This window comes from Mobula birostris, chromosome 1 (assembly GCF_030028105.1).
Source record: "Mobula birostris isolate sMobBir1 chromosome 1, sMobBir1.hap1, whole genome shotgun sequence".
Taxonomy (NCBI): domain Eukaryota; kingdom Metazoa; phylum Chordata; class Chondrichthyes; order Myliobatiformes; family Myliobatidae; genus Mobula; species Mobula birostris.
Genome location: NC_092370.1, coordinates 160288231 through 160309421, shown reverse-complemented (window position 1 = coordinate 160309421; position 21191 = coordinate 160288231). Strand labels below are relative to the sequence as shown.

At 42.2% G+C, this 21191-nt stretch overlaps 1 protein-coding gene across 1 annotated transcript in view; it reads left to right on the top strand.

The window, feature by feature from the left end:
• ivd (isovaleryl-CoA dehydrogenase) overlaps positions 1 to 18460 on the top strand; it is a 117522-nt gene extending 99062 nt beyond the window's left edge. The window contains exons 9-12 of the mRNA XM_072265095.1: positions 6754 to 6835; positions 12323 to 12427; positions 16263 to 16335; positions 16839 to 18460. Coding sequence (XP_072121196.1) covers positions 6754 to 6835; positions 12323 to 12427; positions 16263 to 16335; positions 16839 to 16972 — 394 coding nt within the window. The 3' untranslated portion in view covers positions 16973 to 18460. The remainder of the gene's footprint in view (positions 1 to 6753; positions 6836 to 12322; positions 12428 to 16262; positions 16336 to 16838) is intronic.
• The last annotated feature ends 2731 nt before the right edge of the window (positions 18461 to 21191 follow it).

Genomic DNA, 21191 nt, shown 5'->3' with positions numbered 1-21191 from the left:
TGACATATATGTACTTTGATAATACACTTAGTTTGTATGTTGAGTGGGGAGAAGGTGCAATGTCCGCACAGACAGCACCTAAGGGTCAGCATTGATTCGGGTTGCTGGGTCTGTGGGGCACTCAAGACTACCTGCAGAGCTATGTTCCTCTTCTGTTTGCTCTCGGATTTTGAGAACATAAAGATAGGGCTACCGTATGATACTCCATTTCATTAATCCAAGAATGAACCAAGCTCTGTTGACCGCAGGCAACATGATCACTGTGTTGAAAATAACCAGTGCTTCCCATCTCCTCTACTTTACCCCAGTTTTCCCTGCTAATCTCTACAAAGTACAGATTCTGTCTGGGCTGAAGTTCAATGGCTGTCTGCACCCCTCTAATCAGCAGCCTGTGTGTGCTTGGCTATACAGTGCAAGCCTAGCAAAGAGTGTTGCCAGGCAATTTGAATGTAAAAACACATCAGCAAAGACTTATCAGTGCATGTGGTGTCACTTGTTGCTCAGTTTGCTCTGAAATGGTAGAGAACGAGGCTGAAATTCCAGAATGGTACTAAGGAACTGCTGTCGGATGCCATTTTTCAGATAATGTATTACACCAAAACACCATCTGCTTCTCAAAGGGATGTGAACGATTATTCATAAAATGCTGGAGGAACTTGAGTCTGGCAGGAGGTAAGTGAACAGTTTATGTTTCTGGTTGAGACCCTTCATCAGGACTATTAAATTGAGTTCCTTGAACAGTCAACTGTTCATTTCCTTTCATAGATGCTGCCTGACTTGTTGAGTTCCTCAAGCATTTTGTGTGTGTTGCTCCAGGTTTCCAGCATCTGCAGTCTCTTGTGTCTCCTTGCTGCTGCTCCTCTGCTAAGTCTCTTTGAGATATGCATAAACTTACAAAGTTTTCCTCCTCTCTTTAGGAGTCTTGTGAGATCCTCTTCCCTCTTTCACTGCTCCCCTCTCTGTGGTCAGTACTGCACTCTGGCTTTTCAACCATGTGTTCTCCCAGATTTTGCTTCCACAGCTATGTGTCCTTCCTAGCCACTTGTCTCTGCTGTCATCTTGCATCACATGGCTTCCAGTTCTATTTCCAGGCCCCAGTGAAGAGCCCAAGTAGATGTGTTTCTTTGACTGGTTCTCCCTCCAGTTCTCCTGCCAGATCCTATGCACCACCCTCACCTCACTCTCCGCCACCTGCCATGGACCTCTTTGGCATTTCGTCCTGCGTCAGATCAATGCCTTCAGCTGCCAATTTTTCTCCTTCTTAACTTACATGAAGGGTCAGAATCTCACCTGCCTCTTGAGTTGTAGCCCCCACTGCCTAATTCTGATTTTGGCCCCAGATGCCTCCAGACTAAGACCCCTCATGCTACCAGTAGCCTATTGCTACTTTTATTGCTCCACACTTCCCACCCACCCCTCATCCCCCTTTTACTCCTCTGGGCCCCCTTCTTCCCACCCTGTTTTCTCAATACGCTCCAGCCCTCTACCTTCCTTGATCCCTCCAACCCTGCCCCTCTCCTGAGGTCATCTCCAATCCCTGTCATATCTTTATTCCCTCAGACCTCTCCCTCTCTGAGGCCAAAATTTTGTCCTTAACAGGGACCTTGCCTTTGTCCCTTTGTAGCTACTTCTCAACAAGCTCTGCCACGCCACGATGCTGAGCTTTATTTCTGTCGCCTCCACCTCCTGGACTAGTACATTGGTAAGAATTCCCCAAGCCCCACAGATGACCCCTTCACCTGCCGAAGGCCCTCCTCCTCCTTGACGCCACACTCCGGCCTTCTGACTGCTTTCACAGTGAGGGGATATTAACTATCTTGACTTTACCACTCCCCTGTTCTAATCTCACTCTCCACTCTTGACACTAATCCCAACCTCACTGTCAAACGTAGAGACAAGCGAGGTGCTGTTGCGGTTTGATGATCTGATCTCTACCTTGCTAAAGCCAGATGGCAGCTTTCAGATACCTCTTACTTCTGAATCAGGACCCAACTAAGAAGCGTCAGTGCACTGTCTCCCATACCATCACCGACCTCATCAGACTAGAATTAGGGGACATTGCCCCAAGATTCAGGGGAGAAGATTTAGGACGGGGATGAGGAGAAACTGTTTTTCCCAGAGAGTGGTGAATCTGTGGAATTCTCTGCCCAGGGAAGCAGTTGAGGTTTCATCACTAAATATATTTAAGATAGTTAGATAGGTTTTTACATAGTAAGGGAATTAAGGTTTATGGGGAAAAGGCAGGTTGATGGAGCTGAGTTTACAGACAGATCAGCCATGATCTTATTGAATGGCGGGGCAGGCTCGATGGGCCGGATGGTCTACTCCTGCTCCTATTTCTTACGTTCTTATGTTCTTATTTATCACATCCAACATCTTCCTTTTACAGTCTCCAGCTCATAGGTTCCCTCTCCTACACTGCCTGTTTCTAAAAGTCCTGATGAAGGCTTTCAGCCCAAAACATCAACTATTCATTTCCCTCTATAGATGATGCCTGATATGCTGGGTTCTTTCAGCATTTTGTGTGTGTTGCTGAATTTACAGCAGCTACAGTCTCTTTTGTGGCCATAGCGTATTCTTTGGCGCAATCTTGAAAAGAACAGGAGTTTTTGCTGCTCCCCAGTTCACTATTTATTCTTCAGCCAACAATTCAGCAGTCACTGTCTTTCGAGAGTACCTGATAGTGTTCCGGGAGGACTCCAGGTCATCAAAGTTATTTATATGTAATTACATCTTTCTACTGGAATTGCATTGCAATTGGCTTTAGCCTCTTGGTGCAGTAGAATGACTAAAATGCTCCCTCAAAAAGTGTTTATTTACTAACACAAAAATACAGAAAATGAAGGAAACACTCAGCACATGGAATTAGAAACAGAGCTAACCTCTCAGGCTAAAGATCCTATCTTGGGAAGGACAGAACTCAAATTAGCCGGGGCATGGATGGATCTGACAAAAGGAATACCTCTAATAGGGTGAAGCTGGTTTACCATTGGGATAAGCTGTTGATAAAGCTGTCTGGTTAATAGGTTATTGGGGTTTGTTACAGAGAACACAAAGGAACTTGTAAAATCTATGCAATGCAGAGCTACAGGAAATGTCCAACAAGTCAGGCTATAATAGTGGGGAGGGTAAAACTGAATCAGTATTAGAGATGGATGACCTACTGACCAGTTCTGATGCATTGTGCAAGTGTAACTCTACAGTTGTTGACTTTGCTGTTATCTTGAAGGCTTGTCTAGATGGAAGATGAGGTGCTATCCCTCAAGTATACAATTAGGGTTCCTTACCACTGGACAGGAGGCCGCAGATGGTTAGTTCATTTGAAATAGGGAGAGATTAAATCCTAGTGAACTTGTGCGCACAATATAGACCGAAATTCAAGTATATTACTAAGGCATTCCTGTTGGAGGAGCCACCTTTCAGGTAAAACATTAAACCAAAGTCCCACCCATTCAGATTCCTAGGCACTGTCTCACCAAAGTGCAGTCAGTTCTCATTGCTCTGTTAACAATACAACAATAGAATCATGCCAACAGCAGGGTGGCGCTTTTACTTTCTGGTATTTAAAGGCAGTGACTTGGGAGGCGGTGAATTCCGATGTAAGCCTGGATTCCAGCATGCTGGTTGTCTAGGGCAATGTAGAACTGGTCAGAGCCAAAGGTATAGGGTGTAAAATACAGGACCATTCCAGATTGACTGGCTGTTACTGGCTCAGATGCCACAATCTGAATCAGTGGCTTGAGTAAGAGCATGGAATGTATTTGATCCAGCTTTCTGATGATGCACAGCCAGTGGGAATGCCAGCTATGAGGAGGATGTTAAAAATTTGCAAAGGATTCGTAAAGTAACTGAGTGGGCAAGTACATGACAAATGGAATACTATTTAGGAAATTCAAATTATCCACTTCTGTTCGGAAGAATAGCAAGATAGGATTGTTCTTTTACAGAAGGGAATGTGGGCAGCACAGCAATACAACTGGTAGAGTTGTTGTCTCACAGCTCCTGCAACCCAAGTTCAGTTCCAGCCTCGAGTGCTGTTTTTGTGGAGTTTGCATATCCTCCTTATGACTGTGCGTTACCTCTGGGGGTTTCCGTGCATTGGAAAGTTAACTCATGGGCCAAAAGCCCTGTTTTCATGCTGTATGACTTTATAAACTAAGAAAATTGGTAACCAGAGGGTGTGGATGTCCTTGTAATATGAGTCATTGAAAACTACAGGAACAGCAACTAGAAAATCAAATTAGGAGATTGGTGTGCACGATTAAGTAAATCTTACTACAATTATACAGGACATTAGCAAGAACATTACTTTTCATAGTATTAACCTCTTAACTTGATGTATTCCCATAAGGAATGCAACAAATGTTAACTGGACTTGTGTCTGGGAGGGAGTGGAGTGGATGCAGTGAGATTAAACTGTAGAGAAATTCAGAAAATTGAGAGATGATTTCATTTAAAGGACTTGATTGGGTTGATCCTGAAAAGGCATTAATGTTGACCGGCACTCCAGAACCAGAGAGTTAAAGCAAATCGCAGTGAGGGTCAGCTTTTTAGAATTGATCAATTTCTTCACTTGTGAATATGAATTCAATTCAAGTATAATTGTCATTTAGCCATATATAAATAAGTATAGCCAAATGAGACAGCATTACTATGGGGTCAAGGTGCAAAGACACATTACCAACAGTCACACACAGTAAATGCATACAAGATCACAATCATGAAATAAGAATCCTGATGCCACAGCTTGTTGCAAACAAGTTAAACCCACAAAGAATATCAGTAAAATTACGACACAGAATATGCATGTATACATAGTTCTGACCTCTCAGCCCATTGATTTCATCTGTCGACTGCCCCCAAGGCCCGTTAGACGACACCGTGGCTTTGAGGCCCAGACCTTACCCTGACACCTGACTCCCACTCGGTGAATCCGTGGCTTTGAGACCCAGTCCTCACATATACAAGCACATATAGAACATTAGTAAAAACACAACCAGATGAAAATATATGTATATAGTCCAGAGCCTTCAGTTCATTTTCAGTCTTCAGTCACCCCAATTGTGCTACACCGTCCCCAGCAGAGCGTGATGGCTTGGACACCTGTCCTCCGGTGGCTGGAAAGCAATCAATCCTGCAGCTTGGGGCCTGAGTCCATTGAGTGCCGCTAAGAATCTGCAGTTCACCACAACAGAGCTTGCCTTGTGCTGAGCAAAACCGTGGGAGGGCAGCTCCGACTCCATCCTGGAACCGTGCCACACTGCTCCCAGTGAAATGGAAGGGCTTTGCCCCCTCACACTGGGCGCTGCAGACAGGTGACACTGTGGCTTCAGGCCTAGTCCTTGCTACGACTGAGGACCAGGGAACTTCCCCGCCATCCACCGCATCCAGTAGATCAGTGAATCAGGCTTGCGGCTTACCAGATTAACAATATCCAAAGGGGTCTTGCGATCACAAGAAAAGCGACCATGACGGCCACTCGCTATTTGACTGTGAGCCTCTGTCAACTTGGGCAGAAACACGTTGCGCAGCTCCTTCAGTTATCTCCGCCAGTGAGTAACTTGCTGATGGTGTAGACCTGTAGTACTTTCAGTTCTTAACGGGATCTTGCGATCATTAGATGTACATTTAAGTTTAACAGCAGCACCTTTTGTTGACCCTGTAGAAGCCTTTGCAACCAGTCGCACTGCCATCTTGCCGGAATTGTTGATTATCAGAGTTGTGGGCACCTAAACTGTTCAGTACGTTCAATCCGGAGAGAAATATTTTTGAAACTAATAGAGTTAAAAGAATAACTGGGACAGTGTAAGAAGTAGATGATATGGAGGGCTTGAACAAGCAACTTGTGCCTCTTGTATGTTGTTTTAAAATTCTGTGGAGGTTCTGAGCGGTCTGCTTGGTCATACAGACCTGAAACGCCCATGACTAGAGCCCAAGTCTGCAAACTTCAATTACAGAAGCAAGTTGAATATCAACTGCACTGGGGCTCCTAAATGGATTTTGCTAATGACTTGCTGCAGCTTTTCTTTTGACCATTGTATTTTGATTAACTTGGTTTCAAAATGTGTTTCAATCATCTTGCAAACCGTTGAAAGGCTAAAAGAGAGAGATCAACTTTTTTGCCTGGGATAAATGTTAGTTATGGGTGGCATTAGATCTCCCCACCTGTTCCTCTGGTCACTCTATAGGATCTCGTACACCTAGATCAGGTGTTCCCAACCTTTTTTATGCCATGGACCCCTATTATTAACTGCTGGGTCTGCGAACACCTGACCTAGTGGAATCCCTAGTTCACTGCCTTGTCTGAAAGGCTACACCTCTATAGCATTCCTACTGTATTACTTTCATTTAACAATACTGTATAGGCTTAGTGCCATAAATCTCTAGGGTGGAACTTTAACTAGAATCTTTAGGTTCAGTAAGAGTCCTGCTCGTACAGCTAAGGTTGATGGATATGAGAAATTTTGTTACAGAGTTCTTTGGTTTGGAATACATTCCTATCTCTAATTGAGGTGTGAAAAGCCAAGGCTGAAGGCATTTCCCCCCTTGAAAATGAGAAGGATATTGAAGTCAGTGTAGGTTCCATAGTTTGGATTTGCTGTGCTAGTGGGTTCTAGAAGCGTAGCTGGACTGAAGCAACAGAGTTCCATGACATTGAAATCTGGGAAGGAATGAAGTTGTAGAGGAACATCTGGGCTCAGCTCTGTAATTTAATTTTAATTTTGGTGTGAATTCCTTGTGGTTCACTTGCAGCATCATGCAGGCAGTTCTGGACAATGCCATTCCTTATTTACATGTTCGAGAGGCTTTTGGCAAGAAGATTGGAGAGTTTCAGGTAAGATTCAGCAAGAATCTTAATGTAATGGAATAACAGATTTCTGTAAATCTGACTTTATGCAAATTCCTCCATAGACTTTTAAAGCTTTTTCAAACTGGTAATAAAATGTTTCATGGCATTCCTTAATGGCATGTATGGTACACATCCCACAAGTTTAATAATGGATCACCATCATTGGGGCTATTGTAGAGGATTGAAATAAGCTGCAAAGAGTTATAAACTCAGCTCCATCACAGGCACTAGCCTCCCTAGCATCCAGGTCACCTTCAAGGAGCAATTTGTCAAATAGGTGGCATCTTTAAAGACCCCCATCACCCAGGACATGCCCTCTTCTCATTGCCACCATCAGGGAAGAGGCACAGGAGCCTAAAGACACACAATCAAATTCACTTTTAATTATCATTCAACCATGCATGAATATAGCCAAGGTGCAAGACATACACAGCACATTCAAAACAGTGAGCAAAAAAGCATAGTCATGCTAAAAAAAAAAAACAACGCATATACACTATATAGCCCAGGACCCTCTAGCAAAATGTCCCATAAATTGATGGTACAGTTACCAGCAGTATGCAGGTGCACGCAATCCAGCCTGTTATTCCACTGATTGAACACCGGAGGGCGGCGCCAACAGGAGAGGCCAACCCCCAATGGACACCACACTGCACCACCTTTAATGTCACCTCACCTGGACTGCAGCAGCAGGCAAGCCCACGGCTTGAGGCCTAGTCCTCGCTACATCCGATGCTATGCAACTTCCCTGTTGCCTGCCGCGCCACCAAACAATGGAAGCAGGTTTGTGGCATCTTACATTTTCAATGTCCAACAATAGCTTGTGATTGCAAGAGAAACATCCAAGACAATCACCTACAGTTACACTGCTGACTTGTATCCAATTTCTTTGAGTAGCAGGCAGCAACACGGTTTGCACACCGGCCGACTCCTCTGACACCCTGAGAGGCACCCCTATTCGGGAATAGTTTCTCTCCCTCTGGCATCAGATTTCTGAATGGACATTGAATCCATAAAGACAAACAAACACACACCCACACACACACACACACACACCCTCCCTTCCCCCCCTCCCTCCCTTCTCCACCCCCCCCAAGAAGTTATCATGTTTCATTGTTTTGCAACATTGAATCACAGTGAATTTAATTTGGCTTTTTATTCACTGAGCAATAGAAAAAGACTCGTGTCAAAGTGAAAACAGTTCTCTACAAAGTGATCTAAATTAATTACAAATATAAAATACAAAATAATTCATTGCGTAAGTACTCACCCCCTTTAATATGACACACCAAATCATCACTGGTGCAGCCAGTTGGTTTTAGAAGTCACATAATTAGTTAAATGGAGATCTGTTTTTGGAGACCTGTGTACAGTCAAGGTGTTTCAATTGATGGCAGTAAAAATACACCTGTGTCTGGAAGGTCCAGCTGTTGGTTAGTCAATATCCTGGCAAAAACTACACCATGAAGACAAAAGAAACTCTAAGCAACTCTATAAAAAGGTTATTGAAAAGTACAAGTCAGGAGATGGATACAAGAAAATTTCCAATTCACTGCCTATCCCTTGGAGTACAGTTAAGTCAGTCGTCGAGAAATGGAAAGAATATGGCACAGCTGTAAATCTGCCTAGAGCAGGTCACCCTCGAAAACTGAGTGACTGTGCACGAAGGGGACTACTGAGGGAGGCCACCAAGAGACCGATGACAACTCTGGAGGAGTTACAGGGTTCAGTGACTGAGATGGGAGAGACTGCACCTACAATAGCTGTTGCCTTGGTGCTTCACCAGTTGCAGCTTTATGGGAGAATGGCAAAGAGAAAGACACTGTTGGAAAAAACTTACATGAAATTTCGGCTAGAGTTTGCCAGAAGTCATGTAGGAGACTTTGAAGTCAGCTGGAAGAAGGTTCTATGGTTTGATGAAACCAAAGTTGAGCTTTTGGCCATCAGACTAAACCTACATTTGGAATAAGCCAAACACCGCACATCATTAAGAACACACCATCCCTACCATGAAGCATGATGGTGGCTGCATCATGCTGAGGGGAGGCTTCACTGCCGCAGGCCCTGGAAGGCTTCTGAAGGTAGAGGGTAAAATGAATACAGCAAGATACAGGGAAATCATGGAGGAAAACCTGATGCAGTCTGCAAGAGAACTACGACTTGGGAGAAGATTTGTTTTCCAGCCAAAGCTACACAGGATTGGCTTAAAAACAACAAAAGTTAATGTCCTGGAGTGGTCAAGTCAGAGTCCAGACCTCAATCCAATTGAAAATTTGTGGCCGTTGAAAAGGGCTGTTCATTCATGATCCCCGTGCAATCTGGCAGACCTTGAGCAGTTTTGTAAAGAAGAATGGGGAAAATTGCAGTGTCCAAGTTTGCAAAGCAGACAGAGATCTATCCACACAGACCCAAGACTGTAATTGCTGCCAAAGGTACATCTTCTAAGTACTGACTTGAAGGGAGTGAATAGTTACGCAATCAATTATTTTGTGTTTTATATTTGTAATTAACTTAGAACACTTCCGTAGAATCATAGAAAACCTACAGCACAATACAGGCCCTGTTTGAACATGTCCTTACCTGAGAAATTACCTAGGGTTACCCATAGCTCTCTGTTTTTCTGAGCTCCATGTACTTGTTCAGGAGTCTCTTAAAAGACCCTATCATATCCTTTGTCAAGATCTGTTTTCACCTTGATATGAAAGGGTCTTTTTCTGTTGATCAGTTGATATATACGCACTGTAATTTACAGATTTTTTACTATTATGTGTTGCAATGTACTGCTGCCTCATAACAAATTTCATAACATATGCTCATAATATTAAATCTGATTCTGATTATGGATAGTGTAAGGGTGATTAATTGAAATGTAAGAATTATAGCAAGTACATGTAGAGTGATACGATCTGGGTTACTGTAGAAAACAAACATTTCTGACTTGTGGAGGAATTGGCTTATAGACAGTTCTCAGGAACAGAACTCTATCCAGGGACTGCCTGTAAAATTCCTTCCTCTGTTTTATTCACTGGGATGTGTGTTGTACTGAGAAGACTTCCTTTGACCTTGATTGCCTTGTGCATGGAGAGCATTCTGGAAATCATATTGAGCCACTTGTTAGTTTTAGTGGTGGTTAAGTGCTCTCAATCAGTAGGCCTGATGTTGCAGTATCCAAGTGTGTCTTTGGAAAATCTGTCCTGCAAGTGATAAACTGGATGTTTGAATGCCGGGGCCGTCTGGATTGAATAGACGGTGTCAGGACAGGAGGTGAGGGTCAGGCTGGGGCCAGCTGGATTGAACACTCACAGCACGATGGAGGAACTCAGCAGGTCAGGCAGCATCAGTGGAAACCAGTGATGCTGTCCGACCTGCTGAGTTCCTCCAGCGTGCTGTGAGTGTTGCTTTGATCCCAGCATCTGCAGATTATTTTGTGTTTTTGAATAGACGGTGTCAGCATCAGAGGTGAGGGTCAGGCTGGGGTCAGCTGGATTCAATAGACGGTGTGACCAGAGGTGAGGGTCAGGCTGGGGTCAGCTGGATTGAATAGACGGTGTGTCGAGAGGCGAGGGTCAGGCTGGGGTCAGCTGGATTGAATAGACGGTGTGTCCAGAGGTGAGGGTCAGGCTGGGGTCAGCTGGATTCAATAGATGGTGTGTCCAGAGGTGAGGGTCAGCTGGATTCAATAGACAATGTGACCAGAGGTGAGGGTCAGGCTGGGGTCAGCTGGATTGAATAGACGGTGTGACCAGAGGTGAGGGTCAGGCTGGGGTCAGCTGGATTGAATAGACAATGTGACCAGAGGTGAGGGTCAGGCTGGGGTCAGCTGGATTGAATAGACGGTGTGACCAGAGGTGAGGGTCAGGCTGGGGTCAGCTGGATTGAATAGACGGTGTGACCAGAGGTGAGGGTCAAGCTGGGGTCAGCTGGATTGAATAGACGGTGTGTCCAGAGGTGAGGGTCAGGCCAGGGGCAGCTGGATTCAATAGACGGTGTATCCGGAGGCGAGGGTCAGGCTGGGGTCAGCTGGATTCAATAGACGGTGTGACCAGAGGTGAGGGTCAGGCTGGGGTCAGCTGGATTGAATAGACGGTGTGACCAGAGGTGAGGGTCAGGCTGGAGTCAGCTGGATTGAATAGACAGTGTGACCAGAGGTGAGGGTCAGGCTGGGGTCAGCTGGATTGAATAGACGGTGTGTCCAGAGGTGAGGGTCAGGCCAGGGGCAGCTGGATTCAATAGACGGTGTATCCGGAGGCGAGGGTCAGGCTGGGGTCAGCTGGATTCAATAGACGGTGTGACCAGAGGTGAGGGTCAGGCTGGGGTCAGCTGGATTGAATAGACGGTGTGACCAGAGGTGAGGGTCAGGCTGGGGTCAGCTGGATTGAATAGACGGTGTGACCAGAGGTGAGGGTCAGGCTGGGGTCAGCTGGATTGAATAGACAGTGTGACCAGAGGTGAGGGTCGGGCCAGGCCAGCTGGATTGAAAAGATGGTGTCGGGACAAGAGTCAAGGGTCAGGCCGGTTGTGACATTTGCTCTGCTCTGCGCTGCACTGAGGTTGAGGCTGTAGCCTGCTCTGGCTGTTCCGGGCTTTGTGTCTGAGGACTCACTTTTGTTCTAAATGCTATTTGCTTACTTTATTGTTTGTATGATTTATTCTCTCTCTCTCTCTCTCTCTGCACGTGAGGTGTTTGTCTATATGGGTTCTTTGGGTTTCTTTGTTCTGTAGCTGCATGTAAGGAGACAAATCTCAAGGTTGTATAATGTATACATACTTTGATAATAAATGTACTTTGAATCTTAGAATAAACAATGGGCTTGGTAGGAACGGTGGCAATGCAATAAGATCTTAGTTTCCACTGCAACAGAGCAGTTAACATTCGGTTGCGGGGAGGGGGGGGGTTGTACATTCTTCTTCAGTGGGGGGAAAGCATGATAATAGGAATGGAGAATAAATTGCCCAAACTCAGTACGGACTGTGTAAACTGCTGCGTTTCCTTCCTTTGTCAAAACTCTTTTAAGGAAGCTTTTGTTCAGCTCAAGTAACATTCCTTTTACAAACCTTGGTGTTAATTTCAGTGTGATAATGTTCTTGTGAAACACCTGGGGATGTTTGGCTAAAGAAGTGCTAAGTGAACTACCTCAGGCTGCTAATTCAGGAGTGTGTTAAATGAGCCATCAATTTAAAAGGTACGGTTCCAGATTTCCAGATTACCTTTAACATGGCAAACCTAGCGTTTGATTACTGACTGCTGTTTGATAGACGTAATTTTTGGAGAGGCTGTCCATCTTGGTTGTTCCTATCCAGAAGTGACTGTGCTTTTCCTTGCATTGCTGAGGTAGTCATTGCAAGCTCACTACCTCCGTTTCCCTCAGTTCTTCCCACAGCTGAGTTGCAGTGTATTTCACTGAAATGAGTTGGTCATTTTAATTATTTCTAATAATAATGTGTTGTGTGTCACTGTTTCCTTTTCTGCAGCTTTTACAAGGCAAGATGGCTGACATGTACACCCGTCTAAGTGCATGCAGACAGTATGTGTACAATGTGGCAAGAGCCTGTGACCTGGGTCACATGAGTGCAAAGGTGAGGCTACAGACAGCTCTGCAGTCTCTTTCTATGAACTGATGGAAAAGCAACCTCATTTTCAATAAATACCTGGTAACTTTGCTGCTAAATTAACAAATTTCATGTCACATGCTGGTGATAATAAACCTGATTCTGATTCTAAATTAATCTCTCTAAACAGTTTACACAAATTCTTGATATTAGTTATTATCTCTTGGATCATTTCAGACAAATATTTTGATGATTTCTTCAATTAACTGCTTCTGCTGGAAGTGAGTTGGAATAATATTAATCTGGTGTCCCAGTAAAATTCAGTTCTAATTTGCTTTAAATTTACAGTCTGAGCCACTGGATCACTGGAAAAGGGAAAGGGGGACATTCTCAGTATGTTGATCTTCTCAAGCAATACACAAAAAGCTGGAGGAACTTGGTGGGTTAGGCAGCAGCTGTGGAGGAAAATGAGCAGTGGACATTCCTCTCTGTAGAAGCTGCCTGACCCCCAAGTTCCTCCAGCTTCTTGTATTGCCAGCATTATAGTTTCTTTTGTCTCCATATTATTCATCTGCATTTTATATTCAAGTATATTGTTGGGGAATGACTGAGTATTTGTTTTGAATCTAACAATACCATATCAGATGGGGGTTGGGTATTGCCGATCTGTTGTCGAAAATTTATTGATACTTGTCTTAACCCACCACTGACTTTGTTTTCTCTTACTCGGTGAGGATCTGGTGGAATTATTACCTCCACCAACTCCTTACTGAGCCTCTAATGGTTTTACGTTACAAACTAGTCAGATTAAAATATGAAAATATAGGATGTGGTTTTGGGTACTGGAAGCACAAGATAAAATAAGCCAAAGTCAGCATGGTTTCCTTATGGGGTTGGGGAGGGGGGAATCTAATCTGACAAATCTGCTGGAATTTGTTGAGATAGTAATAAGCAGGACAGGCAAAGGAAACTTTGAGGATGTTGTTTATTTGGATTTTCAGTAAGCCTTTGACTTCTCAGGCTGTTAAACATGATAGGAGCTCAGCATTTGATGGCTCTAGGCCTGTACTCATTGTTGTTTTGAAGAATGAAGCAAGGATCTCATTAAAATCTACAAAACATTGAAATCCCTAGATAGAATGGTTGTTTCCAGTAGTGGGAGAGTCTAGAAACAGAGGACAAAGCCTCAGAGTAAAAAGGCCTGCATTTACAACTGAGATAAGGAGGAATTTCTTTAGCCTGAGAGTGGTGAACCATGGAATTTAATGCCACGGATAGCTGTGGAGGCCAAGTAATTGGATATATTTAAAGCAGAGACTGATAGGTTTTTGATTAGTAAGCATGCTAGATAGCAGGAAGAAGGCAGGAAAATGGAGTGGAAAGAGAAAAACAAATCAGCCATAATCAAGAGGTGGAGCAGAATCCATGGGCACGAATGGCCTAATTCTTCTCCAGTATCTTATATTGTACTGCCCATAATTTAAAGCTGTTTTGCCAGGCTTACTTAGGCCTTGAGCATAGTGTGGCAATGAAATATTGCCTAGGAGCAGGTGGAGGTGCTTTTGACTAAGGAATTCCTGAAACTGAAGAATTCCCGAGTGCTTAAAGAAACCTGAGGAAGGATTTCCTACATAGCATTTTGAAACTTGTTTCAGAGCTACAAAGCAAAACACAGATAGCACTTTTTTCTGCTATTTTTGCCCTCAACTGGATAACCAGTGTCAAAGTTTATAAGTCAGGAGGTATAATAGCGCATTATGTCTAAGTAATCCAACGCTAGTGTCACTGCTCTTCTACCTTTGATTTTCCTTTAATGGATGAAGTGACCTCTCTTTTTGCCACTCTGTGTCAAAGCTTTTCATGTTGACCAGCCCTCAAGGGAAAGAAGTTAGGAGAACGTTTTTTTACTAGGCACTCTTAACAAAATTGAAGGCAACTTGGAAAGGCTTCCAGAAAGCAGAGGAAATGGTCTAAATCATCCTGTTTGTTGTTTTAAAAGCCTTGCATTCATAGTGCAAAAGGGCAGTGGGAAATCAGATGGAAAGAGAGTTGCAGATGTGTGAAATAGTGCTTCTTTTTCACCTTGCACATAAAATCTCTGTGACTCTATTCCGTGTTTATCTCTGCCTCTTACCATCCGGTGCCTCTCTTCCTTCCTTTGTATGGTTCCCGGACAGTGTAGTAAAGATGTAACAGAGGTTGAATGCCCCTAATCCGAAAACCTTCAAAATCCAACATTTTTTGAGCACTGACATGATGTCACAAATGGACAAAATTCCACAAGGTGCTGGGAAGTTTCCCAGGTGATGAGCAGGTCTCTGCTCACCACACCCAGTTCTGAGAAGTGACCTCACATATGTAGTAAACAGAAGTTAATGAAAAATAGAAAAACACTGCATAAAGTGAAAAAATAATTGTGTATCGAAAGGTGGATTTGTCAGCATCTGAGTGAACATATGTTAATCATGAAACAAGCAAAGATCTATCACGATAAACTGAAAATTGGATCTAACTGTGAATAATCAGCAGGCTGCTTGCAGAAATTTAAGAAAAAGACACTGCATTAAATTTTTAAATATTTGTGGTGATAAATCATCTGCTGATCACGAAGCAGCAGAGAAATTCATTGAGTTTGCCAAGATTGTTGCTGATGAAAATCCAACACCAGAACAAGTCTACAATCTGATTGTTTTTATACTTTATGTAAAACATTAAAAAAGTAAAATACCAATACAGTGTACTGTAACCTTTTAATCAAAACACAGTATTGTAGGCAGAGATTGAAAGCCTGCTGTTGTTCGTCGTTGTTCAACAGCTGATTCAGGTATTCTCTCCTGATGCTGCTGTGCTGGTTTTGTTACTCTGCACACAGTATAGTTTCATTGTATTAATGGTATGGTATCATTTTTACTGTTAAGTACATGTGTGATTGATAAGTGTAAGGCAAAACCTGCTTACCAGTGGCACATAAATTCAGAGTTGGAAATGATGGCGATCCTAAGCTACTTCATTATATATTCCAAAAGCTGAAACTCCTCCAGCTCCAAGCATTTGGGATGAGAAGTATTCAACCTGTTCTACGTAGGGTGCAGTTAATTATGTTTGGTAGTTAAGTTTAACCACTCAGCATCTCTCTCTCCTGTTTGTTTGAAAGATGGGAAATGTTTTTATACATCAGTTACCCTTCTGATTGCTTCGACCTCATGTTGTCTTGTAAGTGCTTATCAATCAGAAAGCATCACTAAAATGAGTTCTCTGGCTGCTGCCACATAGCTGTTGTAGGAGCTTGCTATGGCTAATGGGCTGACATTTTTCCAACATGACAGTCGTGTTCAGAACTACACCATAGATTGTAAAGTGCTCTATGGTCCTCAAGTTCCTGAAAAGTATTACTGTCATTCCTCAACTTAAGAAAGGGATGTTTTCCTGGAAAGCATTTCAGGATGTATATTGTATACATTTCCTTGACATTAAATGTACACTTCAGATCTAATCTAAAATTTGTATATCACAATCCATGACAGATGTATTGCAGATTTAATACATCTATCATACATATTTTAATATAGTAATTCTTAAGGATGCAGAATGGTATTCCATTTATTATAGTGAGAAACAGATTTGTAAATTGAAGGCATGTTACCCCAAAGAGTCAGTGGCATTATCACACAACTTCATAAATTAAACTTATGTAATAGAGTAATTAATACAAGTGTCTTTTTGTTGCATTGTTTGGACTTGGAAAGACATTAAAAGCTTGGTTGGGACAATTGCAGGGCGTTGACTAAGACTTAACAGTTAAAATCCTGAATTTTAAACACTGGGAACTCAGGATCTCATTTATATCTGCTTTCTTTTACAGGATTGTGCAGGTGTAATTCTTTATGCTGCAGAGTCAGCAACCAAAGTGGCCCTGGACGGAATCCAGTGTTTGGGTATGTGTTCCCTAAACAATAGCTCTCTGGGGGAGAAAGCAAAGGCTAAATGATTAGGAAGCCAACATCAATGGAAAGATGGGAAACAATAATTGGAAACCGGAAAGCATTTGGCGTGCGGTCCTTCAGAAATCAGGAACTGAGTATAGGAGCTGGAATGTTAATTTTCTATTAAATACTACTCATTCTTCTAAGTTGCAAATCAAGTTTACTCAATCTCTTCTCATCCATTAGGGAATTAGGTGGAATTTTCTTGGCCACTTTTACAGCTACACATTTCTATTTTTCATTTTTAGTTCAAATTGAATTCACATTCCAAAGGATTTCAGTTCTCTTGTTTACTGATAATGAATTCTGAAATGTTATGAATGGTCCTTTCTTCCAATGTTAGTTTTTAGTTCTGCACTTTTGGACATTATGGTACTATTAGAATCTATTCAGTGTAGTCTTTGCTAGTTGGGTCTAATCTGTTCATCCTTTTTTTGTTGTGTTTGGACTTGCAGGTGGCAATGGTTACATCAATGACTATCCCATGGGCCGTTTTCTGCGGGATGCTAAGTTGTATGAAATAGGAGCTGGAACCAGTGAAGTCAGGAGGCTCATCATCGGCAGAGCATTCAATGCTATTTACAAATAACCCATTCTCCCGGCATCCCACCAAGATGAAACCTGGCCATAGGCCTCCTCCTCCCACAAATTAGTACTTTATTCTGGCAATATCTCATATCAACTTTTTAAGGCATATATGCATTATATTTTGAAGTGCCTTGGTTTCTGTTGAGACATTCTTCAATCCTAGAGAAATATCAGCTGCAAAGCAAAATCATGAATGTTGACTTTAATAAAATGTGAAATATTCTACTGAAGTATCAGGAAGGAAAGGTACTGCAGTTAGCACAGCAGAAAAAGATGCGCTGTACAATACTAACTTGGCATTACTATTCAGGTCTGTTGGTTTAATCTACTAGGTGGTGCATTATTGTTAATGTGGAGAAAAATGGCATATTAACATATCCCCGTAGTGCTACGTGTTAAATAGGAGAGCTGGCTGCATTATTTGTTGCTGTGTACATATTCTGTACTTGTTCAGAGGTAGATCAGATTATATATGTAAATATTCAATTGCTGTTGTTGGGAAAGCTATAATGCAAATCATTGGCAGGTTAACTTTCTTAAATAGTAATTAAGATGCAGACTGTCCTAGTCAGCAACCTCTTGATGAAAACTATAAACTCTAATGGAGCTCTCATAGCGTTACACAGAGCCGGAAGATGCACTCACTCAGGTTGTACTGATGCAGCAGTTTGCATGATTTCACTGTTACAAGGAATGTGTATTTTAAAGATACAGCATCCCAATGCCTCTTGGGTTTAATTGCTTTTCAGTGAGACTATCTGGAGTAGGGGTTCCCAAACTTTTTTATGCCAAGGACCCTGACCGTTAGCTGAGGGGTCCGTGGACTCCTGGTTAGGAATCCCTGAGGAACGGTAATGGTAAGTTTTCTATTGCTGAAAAGATCCGTTCTTTACATTTTGTATTATACAAGTCATGTCCCATGTAACAAGCTATAAAACCTGTTTTTTCACTTTCAAAATGTCAGTGCCACTTAAACAGTGACTTCTGGGGGTATATATGTGGTATAGTGCAATAAGATGAATTTGAAATATCACTTTATTATTAAGTCGAACATGATGTCATTGAACAAGAACCCTTTTCTTGTACTACTGAACTGGTTAACAGTGGTTACAAATACAGGTAATCGTCCTCAGCTGTCATATGTTGTTCAAATCTTGCTACTACACTGACATGTTCATACTGGGGAATTCATTCTTGGTGAGACAACATGCTCATGTGCACAAAGGATTTGGTGCCGAGTTGCCTACTCTGTTTGGACATTTTCCTGCATATTTCATCAGATAAGCTCCTCTCTTTCCTGTTACTGATTTCCCAAAACTCTCAATATTACTGTAGTGTTTTTCCCCCATCAGTTGGGAAATGAGGAAACTCATTGTCCAGTGATTGGATGTTTCTTGACACTTGGGTAAAGAATTTTTTGTTGCTAGATCCAAGATTGTATTCATTAATGAATAAAGTGTTAACTGAAGGTGTTGCAAGCACTTTGAGCCATTCCTGTGACTTTTCTCTGTTTGTTTACCTGAAAATGAATCTTCATTACCAAAGACTCAAACCAGGAGAATTTTGAATATTCATATTGTAAATTTGATCAAATTATTGAAATCAATTACAAAAGGCAAATTGTGAAAATGGTCTGCCAGTTAAATCTTTGTATAATTTTGGCATTCTAGGCTCTCAGTTTGACGTTGAAAGATCTGCAGTTCTAAATCACAGCTGCTATGGGGTTGCAGAAGCTTCTTACAGACTCTTGCTGAAAGTTGTTCCATCCAATAATAGCTAAGTAAAACAGAGGGTTGGAGATGGTAGCTGACAAAGTGTTCATTTGGGTTGGAAAAGTACTGTACACATATTGTGTAGTAAAATTGCCTCAATGGACAATTTACCTTAATCGATACATTTAAACAAGAGCTTGTATATCTACTACACAGTAAACCTAGTAAAACGCCCAAACTTCTTTATTGGCATTTTTTAATGACTCCAAACTATATAAGAGAATATTGGACCAGATTTTCTAATATGCTTAACTGCTACTATTGTCTTGGTTTTTGAGCAGGAAGTTGGATGCCGTAGTCAAGACACTCTTCCATCTGTCCCTTTCAAGCACGCAATGTTAAGATTTCTTAGCCTACTTGATTGTCTGGAATGCCTGTGCTTGACTGAGACCTTTGGAACAAATAAGAAGTGATTAATTCATGTGCATCCTCAACACGACATTATTCAACTTAGTACTGAAATTTAAGTGAATCCTGGAGAAAAGTTAACGGCAGAATATTTTTAGACAAGATAAACAGAAGCTGGGCCTAAACATTTATTTAATTTCATTTTCCTCCAGGCAATAGATATGAAAGTCCCATTCCTCGAACCAGAGCTGCTGAAAACTGTCACCAGCTTTGGTCAGAGGTCAGATTTTATAAGCATCTTAAAAAAGGAAAGAGAGATAGAGGAGTACAGGGAAAGAAACATTAGCTTTTCATTCTTCAGTAACAAGTGACAACCTGAATACAAAGTTACTGTTTAAATTACTGCTAGGTTTCTGGACCTGAACCATTTCAATTATATAGGACTTTTTGAGTTCTAGATACACCAATGCAGCCTGCGATAGATGAGGCTGTGGTCGTGATTCCACAGTTCATTCAGTGTGTTCAAATAAAACCTACAGGTGATGCACTTTCCTCTATGACTGGTGCACTGTGTTTGAGAGGAGCAACTCTGACATTTACCTGTTTTCTATTACAAATGGTGTTTTCTGTATGAATGGATCAGGATAGACAATGAGTTTATTTAACAGCTATCCAACAAAATAGATATTGGGGTGGGTTCCCTTCATCCATGCACTGGAACACTGAATTATGTAGGTGCTCTCGACTCCATTTCTATTCCTGAATGGGTCAGTAGTGCTGGGGAGAGTAGGTATGTGCTCTCTAAAAAAGGATACAAAATGCTTAGAAGCCAGGCCCATTTGGGATGGAGGTTATAAGAGATAACATGAAGGAGTGTTTTGTGAAAGTTGAACAAATGATCAGAAATGACCAAACTGTAGAAGTTGATTTTTTTTTTAGCAAAGCTTGGAGGGGAATCCACTCGATACCCTCTGGACTTGAAGAAAGACCAGTACACGACCTTCACACCAGGTTATATCTCAAGACAGTGATTCTGGGCATTTGGGATGTAAATTTGAAGATGATGCCAATATCTTTGCATTGAAGTAGAGATTTGAAAATACTTGAAAGAATTCTAGAAGTGCGAGGTTAGTGGACTACAAACAGGCAAATGGCTTTTAATTTCAGTAAATATATTGTTGTTCATATTAGGGTCAACACAGTACATACCATTTACAAGGAGAACAAAGCAGTAGTGAGGAAAAAAAAGGTTATTGTGTTCCAGTCATAATGCTGAGGACTAATTAGAAGAATCCATTGCTGAAGGCAGCAAGATATTGGTTTGTTTTCACAGCACCATCCTGTATGATTTGTGTATAAGGACATGGTGTTTACCATATAAAATGCTGATCATTTGAACTTGTACGCAATTTAATTTTTGACCCCCATTTAGGGAAATAGGGTAACCATGGAGAAGATGCTGAGAAAGATTCCTATTTAAAAGAACCTCAGTTAGTCTTAAGGGGTACAGGACCTTGCTGTTTAGTGTGCCAAGCAGCCTTGGCCATCTCTGAAACCAAATTTGAAGGTTGAGATAAAGTCACAGTCAGCAGGAATGCAGGGTTGAGACACAAAATGTCCAGAAATCCTTCCTCCCCCCACTCCCCCCCCCAATACAACCGTAGTTGCTGCTCTATCTACTGAGCTCCTTCAGCAGATTGTTTGTTGCTACTAATTCATGGTCTACTGGGCAGCTGTGATCACTCCCCTTCTGAGGCATGGACTACTTCCAACAGGTGTCTCAGAATGCTGGCAAATTAATGTCAATGGTTTCTCTAAAAAAGAGTTGTGAAAATCCTGTGTGGCTAAGGAGATGGTGCAGGAGGGAGGTTTTCAGAATTCAGACCATTATGCCCTTTTCCAGGGATGGTGGGACCTGTACAAATGGGATGATTTGTAGCTGAAATGCAGGGGAACCAGTATCCTTGTGGGGTGATTTGCTGGTGTTGCTCTGGGGAGAGGTGGGCTGGGAACTAGAGTGGCGGGGCGGCAAGTGGAGAAAGTAGATATTAAGCCTACACGCAAAGACGGAAACCGAAAGGCTGAGGATACTGGGGCTGA